General features: G+C 42.8%; 1 protein-coding gene and 1 long non-coding RNA gene across 6 annotated transcripts; both read left to right on the top strand.

The window, feature by feature from the left end:
• Nucleotides 1-9,011: 9,011 nt before the first annotated feature.
• Nucleotides 9,012-15,762, top strand: LOC122219352 (zinc finger protein 165-like). 5 transcript variants are annotated; one of them, XM_042937554.1, is made up of 5 exons: nt 9,361-9,462; nt 9,862-9,904; nt 12,033-12,516; nt 12,802-12,937; nt 14,787-15,762. In XM_042937554.1, the coding sequence occupies exons 3-5, from the start codon at nt 12,106-12,108 to the stop codon at nt 15,689-15,691; spliced, it is 1,452 nt and encodes a 483-aa protein (XP_042793488.1). In that variant the 5' UTR covers nt 9,361-9,462; nt 9,862-9,904; nt 12,033-12,105; the 3' UTR covers nt 15,692-15,762. The 5 variants fall into 5 exon arrangements, with proteins under 5 accessions (XP_042793486.1, XP_042793488.1, XP_042793489.1 ...); XM_042937555.1 differs by having other exon boundaries at nt 9,856-9,904; XM_042937552.1 differs by lacking the exons at nt 9,361-9,462; nt 9,862-9,904 and adding an exon at nt 9,012-9,082.
• Nucleotides 15,763-17,637: 1,875 nt separating this feature from the next.
• Nucleotides 17,638-18,215, top strand: LOC122219466. The gene is made up of 2 exons (XR_006202386.1): nt 17,638-17,815; nt 18,089-18,215. It is a non-coding gene; the product is annotated as an uncharacterized LOC122219466 (long non-coding RNA).
• The last annotated feature ends 7,118 nt before the right edge of the window (nt 18,216-25,333 follow it).

Raw genomic sequence — 25,333 nt, 5'->3', positions numbered from 1 at the left:
ATTCTTACTCAACACGTCTCCGGAGGCAAGGGAAACAAAAGCAAAAAGGAACTACTGGGACCTCATCAAAATAAAAAGCTTCTGCACAGCGAAGGAAACAATCAGCAAAACTAAAAGGCAACCGACAGAATGGGAGAAGATATTTGCAAATGACATACCAGATAAAGTTTTAGTATACTAAATCTATGAAGAACTCATCAAACTCAACACCCAAAGAACAAATAATCCAGTGAAGAAAAGGGCAAAAGACATTAATACACACTTCTCCAAAGAAGACATCCGGTGGCTAACAGACACATGAAAAAATGCTCAACATCACTCATCATCAGAGAAATACAAATCAAAACCACAATGAGATACCACCTCACACCTGTCAGAATGGCTAACTTTAACAACTCAGGCAACAACAGATGTTGGCGAGGATGTGGAGAAAGAATATCTTTTGCACTGTTGATCGGATTGCAAACTGGTGCAGCCACTCTGGAAAACAGTATAGAGGTTACTCAAAATACTAAAAAAAGAACTACCCTAAGACCCAGCAATTGCACTACCAGGTATTTATCCAAGGGATACAGGTGTGTTGTTCAAAGGGGCACATGCACCCCAATGTTCACAGCAGCACTATCAACAATAGCCAAAGTATGGAAAAAGCCTAAATGTCCATCAGTGGATGAATGGATAAAGAAGTGGCAAATATATACTATGAAGCATTACTTGGCAATCAAAAAGAATGAAATCTTGCCATGTGCAACTTCATGGATGGAACTGAAGGGTATGATGCCAAGCAAAATTAGTAAGAGAAAGACAAATATCATATGATTTCACTCATATGAGGAATTTAAGATACAAAACAAATGAACATAAGGGAAGGGAAGCAAATTTAATATAAAAACAGGGAGGGGACAAAACATGAGATTCAAATAGAATGAAAACAGGGTTGATGGAGGGGTTATGGAAGGGGTGCGGGGTTACTGGGTAAGGGGCATTAAGGAACCTACTCCTGAAATCATTTTTGCACTATATGCTAACTAACTTGGATGTAAATTTAAAAATAAATTAATTAAAATAAAATTTAAATTTAAAAATTAAAAAAGGGAGTCACTCCACAGTAGTTCATTGTATGGACTGTCTCTTACCAGTCCCTTACTGATGGACTTTTGGGTTGTTTCCATTTTTTGTCATAAATGCTCCAATGAATTATCTTATACATGCAATATGTTTAAAATGTTCAAATATATCTGCAGGAATTTCCCCCAAATGTAATTGCTGGGTCAATGGACAAATTGAATATATATTATCAAATAGCACTCCACAAAACTATACCAATTTATTCATAGTAATCACTGTCATGGCCTTTTCCATAGGAACTCTCACTAATGATGGTTGTTAATTTGAAATCTGGGGGAAAGATTGCTGATAATTGTCCTTCCTATGATTTAGCTGTTTCTGAATAAGGACATTTCATAGTCCTTGACTTTTCCAAACTTGAATCTTTGTTACAGTTTCTATGAGAATCTTCCTGATATCACTGACATGGGATTTTATTTATTCATAGAGTTCCTGTTTAAGTAATGATGAACAATCCCCAGGCTTAAAATTTGAGATGGCAATGGAAAATATAAACCTCAAATGTCTTGAGAGAAATAAAATTGCTTTATGAAAAAAGGAATATTAAAACAAAGAGCACATTTTTTATTTAACTTTTTTATTTCAGAATAGTTTTAGAGTTACAGAAGAATTACAAAGACTTCCTGTATATCAGATTCCCTTATTACTAGCATCTTACAGAGTATGGTACATTTGTTGTAGTTGATGAATCAATGCTAACACATTATTATTAAATAAAGTCTATACTTGACTCAGGGTCCCTGAGTTTTTGTACAACAGTTTTCATTGTTTCAGGACCCCATCCAGGACACCACATTAGGCTCTTCAGGCTCCTCTTGGTTGTGACAGTTTCTCAGACTTTCCTTGTTTTTACAGTTTTGAGGAGTACTACGCAGGTGTTTTGTAGAATGTCCATCTACTGGGATTTATATCATGTGGAGTTTTTTTTTTCATGATTAGAATGGAGCTATGGTGTTTTGGAAGGAAGACCACAGAGGTAAAGTGCCATCCTTACCACATTGTTTCAAGGGCATATAGTATCAACATGACATATCACAGTTGATATTAACTTTGATCAGATGGCTTAAGTAGTGTTTGTCAAGTTTCTCCACTGTCAAGGTACTCTTCCTCCCTTTTCCTACTGTGCTTGTGGGCAGGAAGTCTTTACACACAACCACATTTAAAGAGAGCAGAGTATCTGCATAAATTAATTATTCTTCACAAGACATTTGCTTATCTTCTGCCATTTGTTTATTTATCCAATCATTTGTTTGTATCAGTATGTGCTCATGGATATTTATCTTTTGGCTTATAATCCAAAACCACTTAGCTTTTTGCTCAAATTATGCAGGTTTTGCCATTGGAAGTTCACTTGGCTCCTGAGTAACTTTGATGTAACTCATCATTTTGGTTTTAACTGTTTGTTTTGTGTTTGTTTTTGAACTACTTATTTCTGAAACCATAAGATGCTCTGGACTCATCTATTTCCTCTCAGCCCTAGAATAAGCCATTTATCAATTGCAGAATCATGTTAGAAAACAAGATCTGGGCACAAGGTGTGCTGGTTGCTACTGAACTGTTATTGCTTCTAGGCCATCTCATCTGACAGAGCAAGAAAATATGTGTATACTAACCTCTGCATATATACTTACTTATCTATCTCTATTACCATGTGTATCTATGTTAAGATAATCATAACTTTATATTGACTCTACCTTTTTATCCTGGCCTGTCACCTCCTACTCCAACAGTGAGATACCTACTTCCCACCGTCTGCCATCCATTTATTTAATCATTCAAATCTACCATACATATGTAATGGTTTCAGAACTGTTAAGCCAGACTCCCATGAGAAACAACTTTATCAACTAGAGTACTGTTAAGTACAGTTCCTTTTGTATTTATCATTACAGACTCTACTAATTTCCAATGTTATTTACATCAGTATCTTTCAGCTGTATCCCTACAGGGAAGTTGTTCTATGCATTTATAACATGGTTAGGTAGTTTGTCACTTTCTGCATTCCATCTTGGGATCCTTCAACCTCCTAAAAAGTGTTTTTAATTTGCATACATCGAGGTTCTTTTTTTTTTTTTTTTTTTGATCTTCTAATGTTCAGTGGGGTTTGAGAAATAGTGTCATGTATTCACCAGTACAGTAACATACAGAATAATTTTACTGCCATAAAAAATTCCCTGTGCTTCACTTCCTTAGCCTTCCTTGACCCCAGAACCCTAGCAACTACTGATCTGCTTACTATCTTTGTTCTGTCTTTTCCAGAGTGTCATATAAATGGAATTATACAGTTTGTATCCTTTTTAGAATGGCTTCTTTAACTTAGCAATATGTATTTGATTCATCCATGTTTTCATGTGGTTTGATAGTTCATTATTGCTGAATAATATTTCAGTGTATGGGTGTATCACAATTTGTTAATTTATTTACCTATTGAAGGACACCTGGGTTGCTTACACTTTTTGGCAATTAATAAAAAGCTGCTAGAAATATTCACCTGCAGGTTTTTGTTTTAGTAAATATATATTTTCAAGTTTGGGTAAATATCTAAGAGTGTGATTGCTGGATTGTATGGTAAGACTATGTCTAGCTTTGTAAAGAACTGCCAAACCATCTTCCAAAGTGCCTGTACCCTTTTGCATTCCCATCAGCAATCAATGAGAGTTCCTGTTGGTCTGCATTCTCACCAACAATTGGTATTGTCAATTTTGGGGGGATTTTACTGAGGTATAATTGACATATAACATATTAGTTTCAAGTGTGCAACATAATGATTTTATATTTGTATATAATGCAAAATGATCACTCAATAAATCTAGTTAACACCCATCACCAGACATAGGTGCAAATCCTCTTTTCTTATGAGAAGTTTTAAGATCCACTCTCTTAGCAACTTTCAAATAAACATGCTATTGTCAACTTTGAAAATTTTAGTCACTGATACGTATGTATGAATGTAGTGGTATTTCCTTGTGTTGATTTGCATTTTCCTACTGCCAAACGATGTTGAATATCTTTGCATATGTTTTTCAATCCATAGACATGGATTTTCCATCTGCAAATCTTCTTTGATGAAGTATCTGTTCATATACTTTGGCCATTTTTTAAATTAAATTGTTAGTTTTCTTATTGTTGAATCTTAAAAGTTACTTGCATATTTTGGATATGTCTTTTTGTAGAAATGTGTTTGAATATATTTTCTTCCAATCTGTGGCTTATGTTTTCATTCTTGTGTATTTCATAGAGAAAATATTTTTATATTTAATAAAATACAATTTATTTTTTTCATGAATCACAGTTTGGGTTGTTGTGTCTACAATATAACCACCAAACTCAAGGTCATGTAGAATTCCTCCATGGTTTCTTCTAGAACTTTTATAATTTTGGATTTTACATTTAGGTCTATGAGCCATTTTGAGTTAAGTCTGTGAAAGGTACATGATTTTCTTGCATATAAATATCTCATTGTTCCAACACCATTTGCTGAAAGAGTTATCCTTTCTCCATTGAATTGCCTTTACACCTTTGTCAAATTACTCAGCTGACTGTATTTGTTTGAGTTGATTTCTGGCCTCTATTCTGTTCCACTGATCTATGTGTCTATTGTTTTTCCAATTCCATGCCATCTTGACTACTAAAGTTGTATAGCAAATCTTGAAATTATAGTGTGAATCCCCCAACTTTGTCCTTCTTTCTCAGTATTGTATTGGTTATTCTAGGTTTTTCCCTTCCCACATGAATATTAGAATTAGTTTGTATCTACAAAATAGCTTGCTGTGATTTTTGATTCATTTATGTTGAATCAACAGATCAAGGTGGGAAGAATTGACATCTTAACAATATGGAGGCTTCCAATACATTAACACAGAATCTCTCCATATGTTTGGGTCTTTGAATTATTTCATCAATGTTTTATAATTTTCTGCATACAAATCCTATACCTATTTTGTCAAGTTTATACTTAAGTGTTGTTTTGTTGTTTTGTTTGGTTTGGTGCCATTATAAAAGATAATTTCTTTTAAGGAGCCTGGGTGGCTCATTTGGTTAAGCATCTGACTCTTGATTTCAGCTCAAGTCATGAACTCCCAGTTCATGGGATCGAGCACTGCATTGAATTCCCCTGCTCGGCATTCTCTCTCCTCTCTGCCCCTCACCCACCTACTCATGATCTCTCTCAAAATAAGTATATAAACTTAAAAAATAAAAGGTAATTTGTTCTAATTTCAAATTTCAATTTCTCATTCCTGGCATGCAGGAAAGCAACTGACTTTCAGATATTGATCTTGTATCCTGCAACACTACTGTAATTGCATGCTCCAGGCGACTTTTGTTTTGTTTTTTAGAGTCTTTGGGGTTTTCTACATAGAAAGTTTATGTTTTACATGAATAGACCTATTCTTTTCCTTTCTGTACGCCTTTTATTTTTATTTTTTTTTTTATCTTACTGTCCTAGTTAGGACTTCCACTGTGGTGTGGAAAAGGAGTAGTGAGAGAGGACAGCTTTGTCCATTTCTAATCTTAAGAGGAAAAGATTCAGCTTCTCATTCATAAGTATGGAATTAGCTGTGGTTTGCTGGGTGGGGCGTGGGGGATATTTTTTGTAGATGTTCTTTATCAAGTAGAGAAGTATTGAGAGTTTGTATCACAAATGGGTGAATTCTATGAAGTGCTTTCTCTGAATCAAGATGATCATGATTTTGCTTCTTTAGCCTGTTTATTATATTGATTGATTTTCAAATGTTGAATCACTCTTGTATGTCTGGAATAAATCCCACTTGGTTGTTGTATAGAATTCTTGTTATATACTATTGGATTTGTTCATCATTTTGTTGAGGATTTTTGCAACTATGTTCATGAGAAATCTTAGTCTGTGAGGTTTTTTTTTTTCTTATAATGTCTATCTGGTTTTGGTATTAGGGTATTAGGTATAACAGAAAGTTAGGAAGTGTTCCCTCTGCTATTTTCAATAGATGGTGATGAAATGGTATTATTTAGTCTTTAACTCCTTGATAGAATTTACTAGTGAAACTATTTAGTGGCTTCTTTTTGAGAAAGTTATCAATGAGGAAGAGCAAAGAAGTTCACCAGAGATGACAGAGCATAATGAGCAAGGGAGAGAGTAATAGATTTGAGTATAGGTCATATGGGGTCTTATAGGCCATTTTAAGTACTTTGGGTTTTGTCTTGACTGAAATGGGGAGCTATTAAAAAGTTTTCAGCTGAGGGCTAGTTTAGGGGTTGAAAAATAATTTTCCCTCTACCATTCTAAGTTCTTAGTTGAAGCCCCTGTAATAAAAGACAATTTAAAAAGAAAAATAAATAGAAGTTCATTAACATGAGTATATAGGAAATACCAAGAGAAAAAGGAGGAACCGAGAAAGCAACATTAGAATTTTCATCTTAACAGGGAAAGGGGATGGAAGATGTAGGCTTTTCAGGGGAGAGTAAATGACTTTTAGGAAAGGTGAATGGAGCCCTTAGAATAGATGGGAAGTATGAGCATTTGTGACAAGTTTGTCAGCGTGAGGTATCAACTTCTTTCTGACCATACGAGTCAATCTTCCCTGGTTGATGAAACTCCCAGGGAGGTTGTTTATGACAATGAAGTCTGTTCTGGAGGATCTGTCCGTAGGCAGATAAGGGAAATCTGGAGAAAACTTCTATCCGCATTTGCTGTTTTTTAAGAGCCTACAGCTCAAACTAATCAATATACCAAAGGGGCATATTTGAAATCAATGTACCAAAGGGGAGGTGTGTCCTGCTACCCTTCAGTAGCTAGAACTTGTACTACAATAGTATCACTATGACTGCTCTATTAAGAACACACTATGAGTAGGGCACCTGGGTGGCTCAGCCGGTTAAGCATCTGACTTCTGCTCAGGTAATTATCTCACGGTTCATGAGTTCCAGTCCTGTGTTGGGCTCTCTTCTGTCAGCACAGAACCTGCTTCGGATCCCCTGTTCCCATCTCTACCCCTCCCCAACTTGCGCACAAGCACGAGTGCACTCTCTCTCTCTCAAAAATAAATACAACGTTTAAAAAAGAAAAGGAATAGGGGCACCTTGGTGGCTCAATGGCTGAGTGTCCTACTTCAGCTCAGGTCATGATCTTACGGTTCATGGGTTTGAGCCCCAAGTCGGGCTCTGTGCTGACAGCTCAGTAAATCCTGCTTTGGATTCTGTGTCTCCCTCTCTCTCAAAAACAAAAACAAACAAACAAAAAAAAAAGGTAATAGACTGTGGGAACACAGGTAGAAGCAGAAGGAACACTTAAGAGGTTTACTGCCATAACCCAGAAGAGAGGGAATAGTATATCAGCCCATTTTTAGGAGAATGGATGCAATGCTATATTCACAACTGGATTGCTATACAGTAATGAAAATGAGTTTTAACTCAACAACAGGGATCAACTTTAGTAACCTACTGTGGAGTGAAAAAAGCAAATACCATAAGATTATCTGATGACATGATGCCTTTTAGATTTAAAAAAAACAACGAAAATTAAACCAGTTTGGCCATACATACTCATCTAACAGAACTACCTTTTCAAAAAGAAAGAGAATAAATACAAAATGTATTAAAAAGAAAACCACAGGCCCAAGATGGAGTTAATTGTCTCCAGGACAGCAAACCAGGACTACATTACAATTGCAATCTCTCTAGAAGTGAAATTTTAGGCAAATCAATCAAGAATTTTCTGGTCAGCACTAATAAGATAATCTGTCACATGGGCTCTCTCCATTCCCTTCCCCCACCCAAAGAAGATGAGGTAACCTGCAAGATTAGACCCCTGCTCATCCCCCACCTCCCAAGTGAAGGTGATCTTGCCTGGAGATAATGCTTTTTCTTTTGCTAATAACTTCCTTGCCCCGCCCTCCTTCTGACAAAAACCTTTTATTTTTCTATCACTGGTCAAGGCTCCTCTCTGCTTACAATGGCTTCATAAAGATGATTAGATCTTCAAACCTACTCGACTGAATTTTTGTTAACACCACAGATGAGAAGAGATACAAGAGAAACAGCAGCAGTAAATGTTAAGTTACCATCAAAGTTCTAGTTCTCACACATTGGCCCAGGGATTCAAGAAAGTTCACATTTTTGGGGCACCTGGGTGGCTCAGTTAAGCGTCAGAATCGGCTCAGGTCATAATCTCATGGTTCAGGTCATTATCTCAGGGTTCGTGGGTTCGAGCCCCACGACCAGCTGTGTGCTGACAGAGTGCAGAGCCTCTTTGGGATTCTCTCTCTCCCTGTCTTTCTGCCCCTCCCCTATGCTCTCAAAATAAATAAACTTTAAAAATAAAAAAGAAAGTTCACATTTCTTAGGGGCACCTGGGTGGCTCAGTCAGTTGGGCATCCAACTCTTGATTTCCGCTCAAGTCATGCATGATCTTATGGTTCCTGAGTTCGAGCTCCACCTCGCGCTCTGCGCTATCAGCGTGGGGCCTACTTGGGATTCTGTCTCCCTCTCTCTGCCCCTCCCCACTCACACTCTGTCTCAAAATAATTTTTTTTTCTTTTTTTTTAAGTTCACATTTCAGGGCATGCATGAACCCGCGTGAGCCAGGGTTATCATCAGCCACCGTTTGTAAACCTGCACTCCTGAAGCCCAGGGAGGCTTCGCGAGCTTGAAGTCTGGGCGGCGCCCCTGGTGCGTGGGCTTCGCTTCCACTTCCCCCGACTTAAGTCCGCGGGAGGCCAGCGGGAGCAGCAGGGCCGCGTTTCCCGCTACAAACGGGTGCAAGGACCCCACCCCCAAGCTCTGAGAACTCGAGGACCTCCGCCAGGCCGCAGGGTAAACGGACTCAGCGCGGAGGAGACGCCGGGGCTTCTGGGAGTCGCAGTCCAAAGCCAGGCCGCCTTCTGCGCAGACTCAACGTCCCGAGGACGGAAGCTTTGAGAGACGGCGCAGCGCCGTCCTCCCACCGGAAGTGTCCGATCGGAACCATCCTGTAGGAGAGGTGAGTCCGGCTTTGAAGACCCGAGGGTCTGACCCTTTGCCCCCTGCAAGCACCCGGTCGCTACCACTGTCCCTTCGGGATTGCAGCAGTCCCGCGGCGACCTGGAGCCGGGACCGCGGAGGAATCCCGAGGAGAGGGGGAACCAGGGTCGGCGTTGGGAGGACATTGCGCCCGCCTGCCTCCGGAGGGGAGGTGGTTTCCATGGTTACCCGCGCCGCGCGTGACGTCACCGCCGCGGGCGGGGCTGGGTCATTGGCTGGAATGACCGAGCTCGGCGGCGGCCTCAGGATGGCAGCTTTCCGCCGGGAAGAGCTGCCCGGGAGCCCGCCCCGACATCTCGCGGGAGGAAGAGCGGGGACGGCCCCGCGTCCTAGTGAAGTGTATCCATACTGTGGATGTTTGTTGTTTCCCGTGTGTCCGGCAAGCAGTGGGGACCGTCAGAGGCCGTCCCGTAGGACCTCCGGGGCAGGACAGCCGCCAGCATCCTGGCGAGAATCCCTCCCCGCCCTGCTCCCGCGGCCCCTGCTGGTCCCCCTCGTCCTCCAGCCTAGCTCCAACGCCCTCCAGCCGAGCCCCCCCTCCACGCCCCGTCCTCCAGCCGAGTGCCCAGGTCCTGCTCCTGCACACGCAGGCGCCTGCTCCTCACCGAGCTCCGACTTTCCTGGCAGTTACTCCTTCTCTCTTCTGAGACCGTCTAGAGGCTTCTCAGGCTTTCCCTCCATCGACAAATGTGAGAACTTAGAAAATAGCGCGTGGTCCTTAACCTCCTGGAGTTCCAGCCAGTTGATGAAGAGAAACAGCCAAAGCTAAAAATGATACCAGGTGATGAGTGTTGTATTCACAGGTGTTCTGTGTTAGGAACTGTAGGGGCTCAGAGCAGGGATGACAAATTGTTTATTAGAGGGAGCAGAGTTCTTAGTCACTCCAAATATTAGAGTGAGCTGGGATCGCCATCAATCTGCTGTTCATTCCCACTTCCTAAACTTTTCTCCTGCCCCTTCCTTTTGAATTTTTTTCATCTTTCATCGTCCAGTTTAAGCCCCACCAGCTCTAGGAAATATTTGCTACTCTTTGCACGTAAACACACACATGGGCTCCCTGCCCCCAAACCGTTAAGATATTTGATGCCTCTCCCATACAACTTGTTTAGTACTTCAGTTTTCAACATCTATCATCATTTCAGTGTGTGTCATGTGAAACACATCTAGTTATGTAAATGTTTTTAACCCACGTGTGTTTATTGTCATTTCTTTCCAATTGTTTTGCAAACACACACCATTTAATTCCTTATGGCTGTACATCAGAATATAGGTTTTCCAGGTATACCCATACTAACCCAGACAGCATCCCAGGATCTGTTTCTAACAAAGTTCCCACATGATGATTAGGCAATGAGCTCAGCTGGGAACTAACTCAGACTTTCTTGGAAATCATTGCTGTACAACTTCTAGCCCAGAGCTTTGCTTGTGTTCAGATTCTTAATAAAGTACATGTCAATGCAACAATCAGCAGTCAACTTGGTGAAACGTTTAGTAGAAGACCTCAAAGACTGATATGTGCATTCTGCTCTCGTAGTCTATTGCTTCACAGCTAAATTCCTGTTACTCAGTTTTTCAGTTCAGAAACCAGTCCCAGTTCAGAGACCATTCCCGTGTGCTGACTTGAGGAACTGGTATTTAATAACAAGACTCATGGAAGATGGATAAGCAAGTCATGATGCAGGCTTATTATATTTAATTTTATTGTCCAAGATATGGACTGAGCCAGGAACTAGGAAGGTAGAGAAGGAACTGTTGGGATAAAAAAAACCTACTTGAGACCTTTGGGGAAGGAAATAGTTAACATTGATTGAAAAGCCTGTTGACTAACTTGGATTTAAAGAAAATTTAATAAAATAAACAAAAAATAATAACGAACATAAATTTAAAAACTAAAAGACATGGTTAGCCTCTGGCTGTCAAGACAAGTTGCCCTGGGGTGCCCAGCTGGCTCAGTCGATGGAGCATGCAACTCTTGGTCTCAGGTGTGAGTTCAAGCCCTGCATTCAGTGCAGAGGTTACTTAAAATCTTAAAAGAAAGAAAAATTTGCCCTTATTATTTAACAGATTTATAAGTAATCCTAGTTCCAGATTTTGAATTGATAATTATCATTCCAAGCTTGTATTTTCCGCACACTTGTATGAGCACAAGTGTGGCCTCTGTTTCTCTTTCCATGTTGCAGTCTATCCCAGAAATGAACAACATATTAATTAATCTCCATAAACAGTATTTTTCAGGTCTTTGTGCTCAGAAGCCTCCCTTAGCTCCCCAGTGTCTAAAAAGTAAATTCTGAATTCCGGATCTTGACATCTGAGGCTTTCTACAGGAGGGCCTTTGCCTCTGTGATATCCTTATACAAACTTGCTGAACTTTTTGCTTTCCTGCTTCCGTGATCCTACCATTAGCCACTTGTTCAGGCCATTTCCTTGCTTGTAATTTCCTATTTTTCTCTCTCCCACATCCTTTCAAACTCCTTTCCATTCTTCAGAAGTTAGTTTCTGAATTAAGCTTTCCCATCCATTACAAACGACTAGGCTCTCTTGAATCTCCCAACTTTATGAAGCACTTTGTCATTGTACTGTGCTGATGCTTTTTTGTCTTTCTGACTTACATATAATCTAATTGCATGTGGCATGTTAACATGTAGCATCAGCTTAAAGTTATAAGTTTTATGTTTATTGTTTCTACTTTAAAGTATTTTGTTTTTAAATTTAAATTTTGGCTACTGTGAGGTAGAAATCATGGGACTGTTGTACTCCACAGAGCAGGTATTTCAGTGGTTGTACATATGCTAAATGCCCAGTACACTTCTGTATAACGGGAAATGACAATTTCTGCGATGTGATCTTTAATCTTCATAGACGGTAAGAGCTATTTTATAAATAAAAAGACACTTTTGTTTTTATTTTAGAAGAGCTCTCAAAACTAAATAAGACGCCGCACAAAGCAGAAGTGGGTTTTCTGGGAATACATTTCATCCCAGGATGATGGCAGAATCAAAGAAAACTACAGCTGAGAACCTTCAGGAGAATGCAGGACTTCTGATAGTGAAGATAGAAGAGGAAGATTTCGTCTGGAGGCAGGACACTTGCTTCCAGAGAAGTGATGCCCTCAGGCAGGAGCTCTGCCGACAGCTTTTCAGGCAGTTCTGCTACCAGGATTCCCCTGGACCCCGTGAGGCCCTGAGCCGGCTCCGGGAGCTCTGCCATCAGTGGCTGCGGCCCGAGACGCACAGCAAGGAGCAGATCCTGGAGCTGCTGGTGCTGGAGCAGTTCCTGACCATCCTGCCCGCCGAGCTCCAGGCCTGGGTGAGGGAGCACCGCCCAGAGAGTGGGGAGGAGGCAGTGACAGTACTGGAAGATCTCGAGAGAGGCGCTGATGACTCAGGAGTCCAGGTACGCAGAGGACAGGAGATCTAAGGCCTCCAGAGAGCTGGATCACACGGTGGGAGGAAAGGGTCTGAGATTGAACACCCCAATGAGACCTGCAGGGGCTCTTCCTTCAGCATTTATGTCTCCTTTCCACTCCAGCTGGTGCTGTGCCACATTTCACAGTTGAGTCGTACTTAATCCATCCTTCTGCAGTTTTGTATTCCTGTGGGAGGTTCTCTTTGTGTTTGGAAGATGTTCAGTTCCAACAGAGATTCTCTCACAAGCCCAAATATACTTTATTTTTCTCAGGTTCCAGTACTTGCACATGGGCAAGAAATATTCAGGGGAAAGGTGGTGCCTCCTGGACCAGCACTCAGTGCCCAGTTTCAGCCAGTGGACCCCAAGTCCCTTCATGATTCTTCAGCATCCCTTGTGCTGGACTATGGTAAGGAGCAGTATTACACACATTTCATGTCACTGAAGGAGTGGGGCTGTGAATTTGCCTTCTCAGAATAGTCTCAGTCACTATAGGTGGTCTTTTCCTTTATTACCCCATGAGAAGTACAGAACTCTTTCCCTATATGCCATTGGCCAATTAAACACACATACACACACACACACACACACACACCACCCAGAATTTGGTTCCTTATCAAGCATATTAACATTCTCCCATTTGTACTTTATCCAGAATATTTCCAAAACACAGGATACTTTTATGAGTAAATTAAAGAAAAGAAAAATGAATGAGAAAATGTCAGAGAATGAGTAAAGAAACAAAAGAATAAGAGGAAGAAACGCATCAAGAGAAATAAAACATGTTAGTAGAGAAGCATATATAATGATAGAGAAGCAGATACATAATGATATACTCAGAAATGGAATATAATTCAGATGCATACAAGATCCACACTCTTATCTTTTTTATTGTACTTTTGGTCTTACAAAGCTTTCACGTTTTTATAGGAAGTTGGCCATATTTCTGGTGACCACCTCCATGGAATACTCATCACTGTTCTAAAACTCCTCTGTTTAAAAATTTTTTTAAGTTTATTTTTATTTATTTTTGAGAGAAAGAGAGCAAGTGGGGGGAGAGGTAGAGAGAGAGGGAGACAGAATCCCAGGCACGCTCCGCACTGTCAGGGCAGAGCCTGACATGGGACTTGAACTCACAAACTGTGAAATCATGACTTGAGCCGAGATCAACAGTCTGATGCTTAACTGACCGAGCCACCCAGGCACTCCTAAAACTCATCTGTTTAAGAAGTTCATGGATTCAGTATCACTTTAGGTATGAGTGGTCTCAAAAATAAAGAGTAAATTACAGTCCATTTTTTTAAAAATACCTAAATTCTGCTTTCACGTTTGTTCTGGAAGCATTTCCATCCATCCTATCCAAAATCACAACATTTCCCCCATGCTAAGACCAGCACTGCCTAACCACCTTTCCTATCATAGCATATTCTAGACAAAACAAACCCAACAACAAAGACAAGATGCATAATACAGAGTCATAAGCACAGTGTAAATATGTGAGCCACAGGCAGGAATTGTGAGGACTAGATCACAAATGGATTCTGGAAACCAGGCGGAAGAATTCATGTAAGTTGTGGAGGAAAGAGGGTGAAAGTTTCTGAGTAAGGTATAGGAGGTGACAGGGTTTTAAGGACAGCTAATCTGGTGAGGATATTCAAAGTGATTAGCAGCTCAGAGTCAAAACAGCAGGGGGCTGTGACAATCCCCTAGATAAAAAGTAGTGATAAGGAACATGGTAGCAGAAATGTAAAGAAGGGGATGTGTTCAGGAGATCTGTAGCAGAAAGTGGTTACAGAATTGGGTTAGCCATGGAAGATGAAGAAATGGGTGGATGGATAGATGGATGGAGGTTTTCCCCTCTGCATGCATTCTACCTTCTTTTACCAGTTTTTCTCCCTTGTGCCCTTCAACCCTTTCATTTGAAAGGCCACATCTGAATCTTTAATTTTTTTAAGTTTATTTATTTTGAGAGGGAGACCACACACACACACGAGTGAGGGAAGGGCAGAGAGAGAGAATCCCAAGTAGGCTCTGCGCTGTCAGCACAGAGCCCGATGGAGGGCTCAGACTCACCAACCATGAGATCATGACCTGAGCCAAAACCAAGAGTCAGATGCTCAACCGACTGAACCACCCAGGCCCCCCTGAAAAGTCACATTTTTAGAGTAACCAAGTGAAGTACCAATATGTAATAGTGTTGAGTATTTCTTCCAACTCAGCAAATAGATGTTTACCACTTTCTCTTTGCGTTATTTTAGATAATGAGAGTGAAAACAATGGATCCATGCCAAAGTTGGACATTTATGAAAAAATGGAATCACAGAGAATTCTATCAGGAAGAATTTCAGAATTCGTGTCAGAAGGATCTGCTGAGCCTCAAGACATCTGTAAGTCTACAGACAGGTTAAACAGGCAATGGGAAAAAGAATCAGGGGGGTCTCAGAGACCATCATCTGCTCAGGATGGAAGTTTTAGTAAAATCCTTACCCACAAAAATACACTTACAGGTGAAATAAGCCATGATGGATGTGACAGAAGCTTAAACCTGAATTCAAGTGAATTTACACACCAGAAATCTCATAAACATAGTACCTATGACCAAAGTTTCAAATGGAATTCAGATTTTATTAAGCATCAAAGAATTTATGCTGGAGAAAAAATTCACCAATATGGAAAATCTCTCAAGAGCCCAAACCTTAATAAACATGCAGCAATTTTTAGTGGGGAGAAAACCCACCAGTGTAATGAATGTGGGAAAGCTTTCAGACACAGCTCAAAGCTTATTAGGCATCAGAGAATCCACACTGGAGAGAGGCCCTATGAATGTAATGAGTGTGGGAAAGGCTTTGGGGGCAGCTCAGATCTTACTAGGCACCAGAGAATTCACACTGGGGAAAGACCCTTTGAATGCAAAGAATGTGGACGAGCATTCAGCCTGAACTCACATCTCATCCTGCATCAGAGAATTCACACCAGAGAGAAACCCTATGAATGTAGTGAATGTGGGAAAACCTTCAGAGTGAGCTCACACCTCATTCGACACCTGAGAATCCACACTGGAGAGAAACCCTACGAATGCAGTGAGTGTGGGAGAGCCTTCAGTCAGAGTTCACACCTTCGTCAACACCAAAGAATTCACAAGAGGGAAAACCTGATAATGTAAAGAACTTACATTTTTATGGAAGTGCTAAAGAAAGAGCAAAACATGAAAAACATTGAATAAAAAATATTGAGTGAGACAAATGACTGAAAGACCAGTGTCTCTTTTCTCTCGTTCTGATTTGCTGTCCTGCATATGATCTTCACTGTGTGTGTGCTTTCTGTGAAACAGGATTTGCCTCTTCCCCCACTGACTGCTAAAGTCAAACCAGAAGGGCAGAATTTGGAGGCTGATAAGTAGGTTAGTCTATGGCAGTGGGGGTGGAGGAAAAAGGGACTCTATTGGGAAGTAACCGTGATTACTGCGTGGAGGGGAGAAGATTCAGGTAAAGAGGCTGATCAGCAACACTAGTTAATGATTCGCCACAAGAGGAGGTGGGCTAAGCCCTGAAGTGGAAATAGCCTGAGCAATACACAACAACGCTTTCAGAACATTCCTTTAAATAAAGGCACAACAAAACTGAATTAGTCATGCCAGGGGCACCTGGGTGGGTCAGTTGGTTAGGAGACAGTCTTCATTTTGGCTTGGGTCATCATCTCAGTTTGTGAGTTCAAGCCCCACGTCGGGCTCTGTGATGGCAGTGTGGAGCCTGCTTGGTATTCTCTCTCTCCCTCTCTCTTTGCCCCTGCCCCACTTGTGCTTTGCTCTCTCAAAAAAAAAAAAAAAAAAAAAGGAAAGACAGTCCTGCCAAACAAGAGGACCTACACAATGGTAGCATTACAATCTGTAGACCAAAATCTGTGTCCAGAGGTCTTGCCAGGAGGTAAACCAGGAGAGCCTCCAAGGCAAGAGGCCAGAATCCAGAGATTCAAACAAGACAGGAGAGGAGAAATAAATTGGGCAGGAGCTGGGGTAGGGAAAGGTGGTCAAATTGAACTGAAACTTGAGTTTGGAGGAGACAGTAACATACCTAGGATCTTCCTGCCCCATATGTGGGGGGGGGGGGGTCGGGGCACCTCCCTGGGGTGAACGTACCAAGACTGCAGCTCTCTCGACAGAAAGAGGGTCTCCGGCTACGGACAATTGTGGAAGAGGGCTGAGGGAATCCGCACTGGCTGCTCTTCTCTCCAGAAAAGACCGGGTAGAGAGAGTTGGCATCAGAGGGTGGAGACCGGAATCCAACAAGTAGGAACTCCACCAGTGATTTCAGGACACAAAGGCAAATCTGGCTAGACTTCTTTTACCTGCTTGACGAGGCACATTTTCCCTAATGGGATAAAAACGATATAAGGCTTTAACATCCCACTGCATGCATAAGATCTTTATGTGAAAACTCTAGCAAACCACGTCCTTTGTAGAATTATGATAATCTAATGTACAAAATCTTCCACGAATAAATAGGCTTCATAACAAATGACTTAGCATTTGTTTCTCAATTACCTTGAATTAGAAATGTCCTGATGGGATCTCAGTAACCCAATACCTGTACTGGGGGTGTTTTGTTTTGACTACTGAACGCAGAGTTTCTTTTCTGCAGGTGCTGTGTAGCGCAGCCCACGGCGTGACAAGCGCCGTACCTCTTCCCCGCTCCGGGCTGGAGGAAACGGAGCCGGGGAGCGTCCTGCCCCAAAGCTCCCGGCGTGCGGGAACCGGGGCGCAAACACGCGCGCCGTTGCGGGGCTCGGTCTCAGCCCCTAACCTTGATCACGTGACTGGCAGTATCACCACGGGACGGGGCACCCGAAGCTTTAAAGTAGGAGACAGGGGCGCGAGCATCTTCAACCTTCCCGAAGGACAACGACCACAAGCCCCTCAAATTCGCGGCGCCGCCCCTCGGGGCCGCGCGAGGCCACCACCGAGAGGAACGTGTCCCAGAGAGGCCGAGAGGGGGGCTGCGACCCTCGGGGCCGCGGGAGGTTTCCCCCGGCCGCGCGAAGCCACCACCGAGAGGAGCGTCTCCCAGAGAGGCCGGAAGCCGGCGGCTTCCGCCCTCGGTGGCTACGCCGCTTCCGGCCGGATGGGGTGGTGGCGGTGAGGCCGGTGCGCTCCCCGAGGGCCGGCCCGGCGGCCCCGGCTGATGTCCGCAGCGCCCGGGTCTCACGTCTCTCCGGCTGCTGCCGAGGTTTAGGAACGGAGTTCCGAGATGAAGGCGGCGGCGCCGGGAAGACGCCGGTTTGGGAGCAGCAGGTGCGCCGCCCCGGCAGGCCCGGGAGGGAGCGAGGACGCCCTCTGCCGGTGTCGCCTCCCCTCTGGCGCCGGCTGTGCGAGGCTGCGGCTCCCGGGGCGGCCCCGGAGCGTGTCCTCACGGGCACTCACCCGCGCTCGGTGTGGTCGTTTTCTGGTCGTGACCTGAAGTCGCACCCGCGCATTTGCTTGAACTGGAAGAGCCCAGCGTGCTCGGTTTGCTATTTTCATTTCAGTCCGTCTGTCGTCAGGCTTCACGTTCTCTCCGCATTACAGGTTTGACGTCAGAATTCACCGGCATCGCCCGTTTTCCTTCGGAATTCGTATTTCCGTGCTTCACTCGGTGGGTTTCCAGATGATGGGTCAGCTTTAACCCCAGTAAAGCCTTCAGCAGCCTTTCGCATTTGTGTACGCTAATGACTCGTCTTGGCTCAGGAGTAGCCCGAAAAACACCCCCAAAGCCAGTCTCCCCGAAGCAGAGCCTACCACATACTCCAGCCTGTGCCCTAATACGTGTTGACTCGGTGACAGCCCGCAGTGGCTGCAGCCTTGGCTCCCGACCCTGAAAGAGCAGGACCGCGCTTGGAGCCAAGAATGTGTGCTGTGCCGGAAGAACCCCCAACAACCAGGACGTAGCCACTGCTGCTCCTGACTTTGGGCGTTTCTGTTACCTGGGGACGCCTGCACCCTGGGAGGCCTCCGCCCCAACTCTAGGGCCTCTGGCGGCAGTGGCGGATGTCCCGCCGAGGAGCAGATCCTGACCATCGTGCCCGCGGAGCTCCAGGCCCGGGTGTGAGAGCATCAGCCAGAGAGCAGGGCGGAGGCGGCGATCCCGTGGGGGCTTTGCAGAGGGAGCTCCACGAAACAGGTCGGCAGGCGTGATTAAATAAATGAATAGTCAGCCAGGGAGACAAGCATCCGTACAGCCATGGGAGCAGGGTTGCGGAGCTTCAGGCTCCACTCGACCAGGCTACATGTACTGGTGCCTGCGTTACCTACCTTGATCCTTTATGGTTTCTTCCTTTCTTTTTCTTTTTCTTTCTTTCTTTCTTTCTTCCTTCTTTCTTTCTTTCTTTCTTTCCTTCCTTCTTTCTTTCTTTCTTCCTTTCTTTCTCCCTTTCTTCTTTCTTTCTCCCTTTCTTTCTTTCTTCCTTTCTTTCTTCCTTTCTTTACATTTCTTTTCAACATTTTTTTTTTTTTTTTGAGAGACAGAGCATGAGCGGGGGAGGGGCAGAGAGAGAGAAGGAGACACAGAATCTGAAGCAGGCTCCAGGCTCTGAGCTGTCAGTACTGAGCCCAACGTGGGGCTCAAATTCACAAACTGCAAGATGATGACCTGAGCCAAAACCAACTGAACTACCCAGGCACCCGTCTTTACATTTCTTTTTAAGTTCATTTATTTTTGAGAGAGAGAGTGATCGGGGAGGGGCAAAGAGAGAAAGAGAGAGAGAATCCCAAGCAGGCTCCACGCTGTCAGCACAAAGCCCAACACAGGGATCAAACTCAGAAACCTTGAGATCATGACCTAAGCCGAAATCCAGAGTTGAATGCTGAACGGACTGAGCCACCCACATGCCCTACATATTTTACATTTATAGGGCTTCACTCTAGCATGGATTTTCAAGTGACCACCAAGATGAAAGCATTGAATAAAGGTTTTCTCCCACTTACTGCAGTGATACAGTTTCTTCCCCAAGTGGGTTCTCTGATGTTCAGAAAGGGGGGAAAGCTGAATAAAGGCTTTCTCACACTCAGCATAGTTACAAGGTTTTTGTCCTGTGTTCCAGGAGAAATTTCTCCTACATTTATCACCTGTATGTTGGAAGACTTCTTCACAACTACCTTCCCTGTAAGTCTCCCCATGGAGTCTCCTAGATATGCAATGCTTGCTTCAAAGGTGTGATACCTATGCAGTCACACAGGGCCCTAGCACTCAGAAGGGTCCTACTTCCGGAAAGTCCTTAGCTTGGTTTAATATGCTATGTTGTCACAGTCTTGAGATTCTAAATTTTATCTTTGAACTCATGTTCTATAAGTAAAGCAGAACAATAATGCATACACCTACGCAGAGCGTATGTCTTGCCTTCCCATTCAGGTGTAGCGTTTGTAATCCCCCAAGAACGCAAAATTCCAGTGGATCCATGATTCATGGGAGTTAGTGAGATTCAAAGTAACTACGAAGGGGGGCAGAATAGGCTGCCCCAAAGTGCGCCACTTGGCATGTGGATTTTTTTGAGCCAAAGGCAATCAAGACCCAGAAGACCAGGAAAATCATTTACCTCTCCATTAACTACCTAAGATAATTTAGATAGGGGGCCTGTACCAGAAAAGGAGCTATTACTAGACATAACTTTTTCATCTGAAAGACTTAACTGCATGCCATGGCAAACGTCTGATTACCAACATCTGCTCTTAGTGCCCTGTGAATTACCCTCCTACCCTTTGAAGCCCCAGGTCCCTGGCCCATTCCTTGACTCGGAATGGCACATAAACCTCAATTGCCCAGGGGGTCTCATCTTTGGGATTCCTACATGCACATAATTAAGTTTTTCTCCTGTTTGTCTATCTTATGTCAATTTAATTATTAGACTAGCCAAAGAACGTCTGTAGAAGGAGCGAAACTTTGCCCCTACATTTACAAAGTAAGCTGTTACATGTGCAGCTGAGTAGCTGGGGTGCTGACAGACAGGTGAGACCATACTTTCTTGCTGGAACCATAATTTGTTTATAATTCAGAATGCTGGCAAATGGCAGGGTCTAAGAAACAGGAACAAGAAACCCCACCACGTTCTTATTTGTGTTACTTCCCTGGGCTAGGCAGCCACTTACTAGAAATGATGGCAGGAAGCAAAAGGGAAGACAGCAACCCGATGACCCTTTCTTTTTCTTCCTCCTTATCAAAAGCTAACAGTAGAGGGATCCCTGGGGGGCTCAGTCAGTTAAGCCTCCAACTTCAGCTCAGGTCATAATCTCACGGTTTGTGAGTTTGAGCCCCACACTGGGCTCTTTGCTGACAGCTCAGAGCCTGGAACCTGCTTCAGATTCTGTGCCTTCTCTCTCTGCCCCTCCCCCACTCACACTCTGTGTCTCTCAAAAATAAACAAACAAACAAAGCTAAAGGTAGAGTTCTGATAGAATGTGTACCTGTAAGAAAGCGAGGAGTCACCTTTGTACGGTGTTACTACAGATCTGAAATACATATGCACATAGGAGCTACAAGATATTAATTGTGTGTGATTTGATAATTCCAGATGCTTTTATACTTGCATTTAAAACTGGCATTGTACTGGGGTGGGGGTGGAGGGGCCTGGCTGGCCCTGTTGGTAGAGCACGGGACTTTTTTTTAAGTAATCTCTACCCCCAATGTGGGGCTCGAACCCACGACCCTGAGATCAAGAGTCACATGCTCTACTGACTGAACCAGCTAGGTGCCCCACATCTCTTAATCTTGGGGTCATTGAGTTTAAGCCCCATGTTGGCCATGGAGCCAAAATGAAATGAGATGAAATGAAATGAAAATTTAAAAACTAAATAAAACTGACATTGTACAATATTAAGGTGAACAGCAAAACTCAAAATTTTAATTTTTATTTACTTAAAATAATATTAAATTAAAAAAAACACAACTGGTGAGTTACAAGACAGCAGATGGTGAAAGACAAAAAGGTTTTATATTTAATATCTTTAACAATATGTTTTTCCTGCTTTTTGAACAAGGGGCCTCACATTTTCATTTTGCACTAGCCCTGCAGATTATTTAGCTGGTACTGCCTATGTGGATGTATTTCTCTAAATATTTGCTTCTTTAGAGCAAACTTCTTATTGGTACTATTTCTGTCACCTAAAGTAAAAAGATTGCACAGACAGAACTTATTATCTGAGAGAGACACCTAAGGGAAAGAGCAAAGGATGATTTAATCATGTCCCAGACTGGGTACCATGGGTTAACCTAAATCAAGCACAGGTAACTGGGTCAGTTGATGGGAGATAACACACAGCAGAGATCCAGGACACAGATGAGAACAACAGATTTTTGGCAGTAATGACAGTAAAATTATGAGAGCATTAAAGAGTTATACCATATATAAAGCACTTTTGAAAGATATCTTCATTTCACCTCATAATTCATTCCTCTAAGGTAGATCTTATTTTCGTCCCTCATTTAGAGGTGAAGAAACAGAAGTTCATAGAGGTTAAGAAACTCACCTGTAGTGATTTAGAATATAACCACAAATTCTTTGGCACAACTCCATCTAAAAGATGGAGCCTAATTTCCCTCCCCTTGAGTCTTGACTGAATCTAGTGACATACGTCCAAAAAAATCAGAATATGGTGGAAGTGGCGGTATGAAACTAGATCATAGGAGGCACTGCAGCCTCCTTGGACTTTCTCTTAGATCACTCATTTTGGGAGAAACCAGCTGCCATACTGTGAGGACACTCGGGCAACCCCATGGAGAGGTCCACATGTTAAAGAACTGAGACATCCTGCCAATAGTCATGTGAGGGAAGCAACTTGAAAGCAAATCCTTAGATTTCTTCAGATAACTGCAGCCCAGCCAACATCTTGACCGCTACCTCTTTTTTTTTTAATGTTTATTTATTTTTGAGAGAAAAGGTGAGTGGGTAAGAGAGAGGGAGACAGAGGATCCCAGGATCCAAAGCGGGCTCCATGCTGACAGCAGTGAGCCCCGTGCAGGGCTCAGACTCACGAACCATGAGATCACAACCTGAGCCAAAGTCAGACGCTCAACCAACTGAGCCATCTAGGCACCTTTTGAGAATACCCTTCGAGAATCCTCACCTCTTAAGAATACCCTGAACCAGAACATTCTGCTAAGCCCCTTCAAATTCCTGACCCACAGAAATCAGGGGTTTGTGTTAAGATGGTACATTTTGGGGTAGTTTGTTACATAGCAATAAACGTGGAGAGGAAATGACCACACTAGGAATCTTTACAGAAAGAATAAAGAGCATTGTCTGCTGGTGCATTGTCCCTAAAATGTCTGCTAAGTCACAGACCCCGGTACCAGATATTCTGACCCCAAATCCTATTTCTTTACTAGATTATTCTACCCATTATAAGGATGAGAAAAGAATGAGAAGAGAATCAAAGGAAAATGTGGAATTGGAAGTTGAATGAACACAAATAGGAGAGAATTAATGAGACCTATGAGGTGTTAGAGTAAATCCATCACCAAGAATCAGTGAAACATTATTAGAGGGACTGAGGAGGGAGAGACCATGAACTGGAAAAAGTGGGGACAACAGCCATTGATAATCACATGCTCCAATAGGGTCACCTAGGTGGCTCAGTTGGTTAAGCATCTGGCTCTTGGTTTCGGCTCAGGTTGTGATCTCAAGGTTCATGAGTTGAAGAGCCACATTGGGCTCCACACTGACAGTGTAGAGCCTGCTAGGGATTCTGTCTCCCTCTCTGTCCCTCCCTTACTCATGCTAGCGCACACATGCTCTCGCTCGCTCTCTCTCTCTCTCTCTCTCTCTCAAAACAAATAAACTTTAAAGAACTTACCAAACTCAACACCCGAAAAACCTAGTCCAGTGAGGAAATGGGCAAAAGACATGAATAGACAATTTCCCAAAGAAGACATCCAGATGGCCAACTGACACATGAAAAAATGCTCAACATCACCCATCATCAGGGAAATACAAATCAAAACCAAAATGAGATATCACCTCACACCCATCAGAATGGCTAAAATTAACAACTCAGGAAACAATAGGTGTTGGTGAGGATGTGGAGAAAGGGGAACCCTTTTGCACTATTGGTAGGAATGCAAACTGGTACAGCCACCCTGGAAAACAGAATGGAGGTTCCTCAAAAGATTAAAACTAGAACTACCCTACGACCCAGCAGTTGTACTATAGTTATTTATCCAAAGGATGCAGGAGTGCTGGTTCAGAGGGAAACATGCACCCCAATGTTTATAGCAGCATTATCAACAATAGCCAAATTATGGAAAGAGCCCAAATGCCCATCAACTGATGAATGGATAAAGAAGATGTGGTGTATATATATACACAATGGAATACTACCAGGCGATGAAAAAGAATGAAGTCTTGCATTTGCAACAACGTGGATGGAGCTAGAGGGTATTCTACGCGAAATAAGAGAAAGACAAATATCATGATTTCACTCGTGGAGTCTGAGAAACACAACAGATGAACATAGGAGAAGGGAAGGAAAAATAAGATAAAAACAGAAGAAGGCAAACCATAAGAGACTCTTAAATACAGAGAACAAACAGGATTGCTGGAGGAAGAGGGTTGGGGGATGGGTTAAATGGGTGATGGGCATTAAGGAGGGCATTTTTTTTTTTAATTTTTTTTTCAACGTTTTTTATTTATTTTTGGGACAGAGAGAGACAGAGCATGAACGGGTGAGGGGCAGAGAGAGAGGGAGACACAGAATCGGAAGGAGGGCATTTTTGGGGTGAGCACTGGGTGTCAGATGTAAGAGATGAATCACTGACTTCTATTCCTGAAGGCAAGACTACACTGTATGTTAACTAACTTGAATTTAAATTTAAAAAAATCAATAAATAAATTTTTAAAATAATAATATGCTCCAATAGAAATCTGAGAAAAGCAGAATGAACAGTTAAATAAAAACCAGGGGAAAGTTTCATTCAGTACGGAAGATGGTGCCGAAACAAGCCATGGTCAGAGTTTTTACCAAGGGGGATAGAGCCAGATCTACAGTGATTTGGGAATGTACTAAATACAGGAGATCCTCAACATTTCAAGTCAGCACAAGGGACTTCAAGCATCCATGTCTCCATTTCTCATTTAACAGAGTCACAAATACCTTAACACTGGAGTGTGAGAAGTTATTAAGCCAGTGAGAGAGTCCAGTTTCCACATTTCAATAAGCTATTACTATTCTCTGCTGATTCAATAAGTCTCATTAAGGCTGAGGAGTTTACTTAAGTGTTTCAGTTACATTTTAGTAAGTTTTATGGAGGACATACACAGATCACTCAATTTTCTAAGTTCTTGCTCCCTAGATGATTCTCCTTCCCTGTTCTAAGGCCCACCCACTGTCCATTTAAAGTTCAATGACTCCCATGAAACCTTCACTGACCACCCCAGGCCAGAATAAAAGTATCCATTGTTTTACTTCCTGACTACACCTTTAACAAATAAAAAGTGGGTGTCAGAAGTACTCTGGAGAGATGCTCTGGCCAAAGGTGAATTCTGCTCTTATCCCTTTCTGGTAGCACACTGAATCTCTGAGATTCGTGGCATAGTTGGCTTTCCATAAGCCAGAGTTGGAAACTCTAAGACTTGTGGTCCACTATTCTCTTTAAAAGACATTTCATGTCTAAGGCAATAAGGTAGGACCTGGAGAAAATTGGATCCAGTTGAGCTTGTGAGGGAACCACACTGGGAATTGGAAATAGAACTTCAGAAAATACATCACAAGTAGTGTAACCAAGGGACACAGAACAGCAGACCCAGGAACCTGAAGCCCAAGTACAGGAAAGCAGATAGCAAAGAG

Source organism: Panthera leo, chromosome B2, assembly GCF_018350215.1.
Source record: "Panthera leo isolate Ple1 chromosome B2, P.leo_Ple1_pat1.1, whole genome shotgun sequence".
In the NCBI taxonomy this organism is placed as follows: domain Eukaryota; kingdom Metazoa; phylum Chordata; class Mammalia; order Carnivora; family Felidae; genus Panthera; species Panthera leo.
Note: the sequence above shows the minus strand (reverse complement) of the source record. Positions and strands in the feature narration are given on the sequence as shown.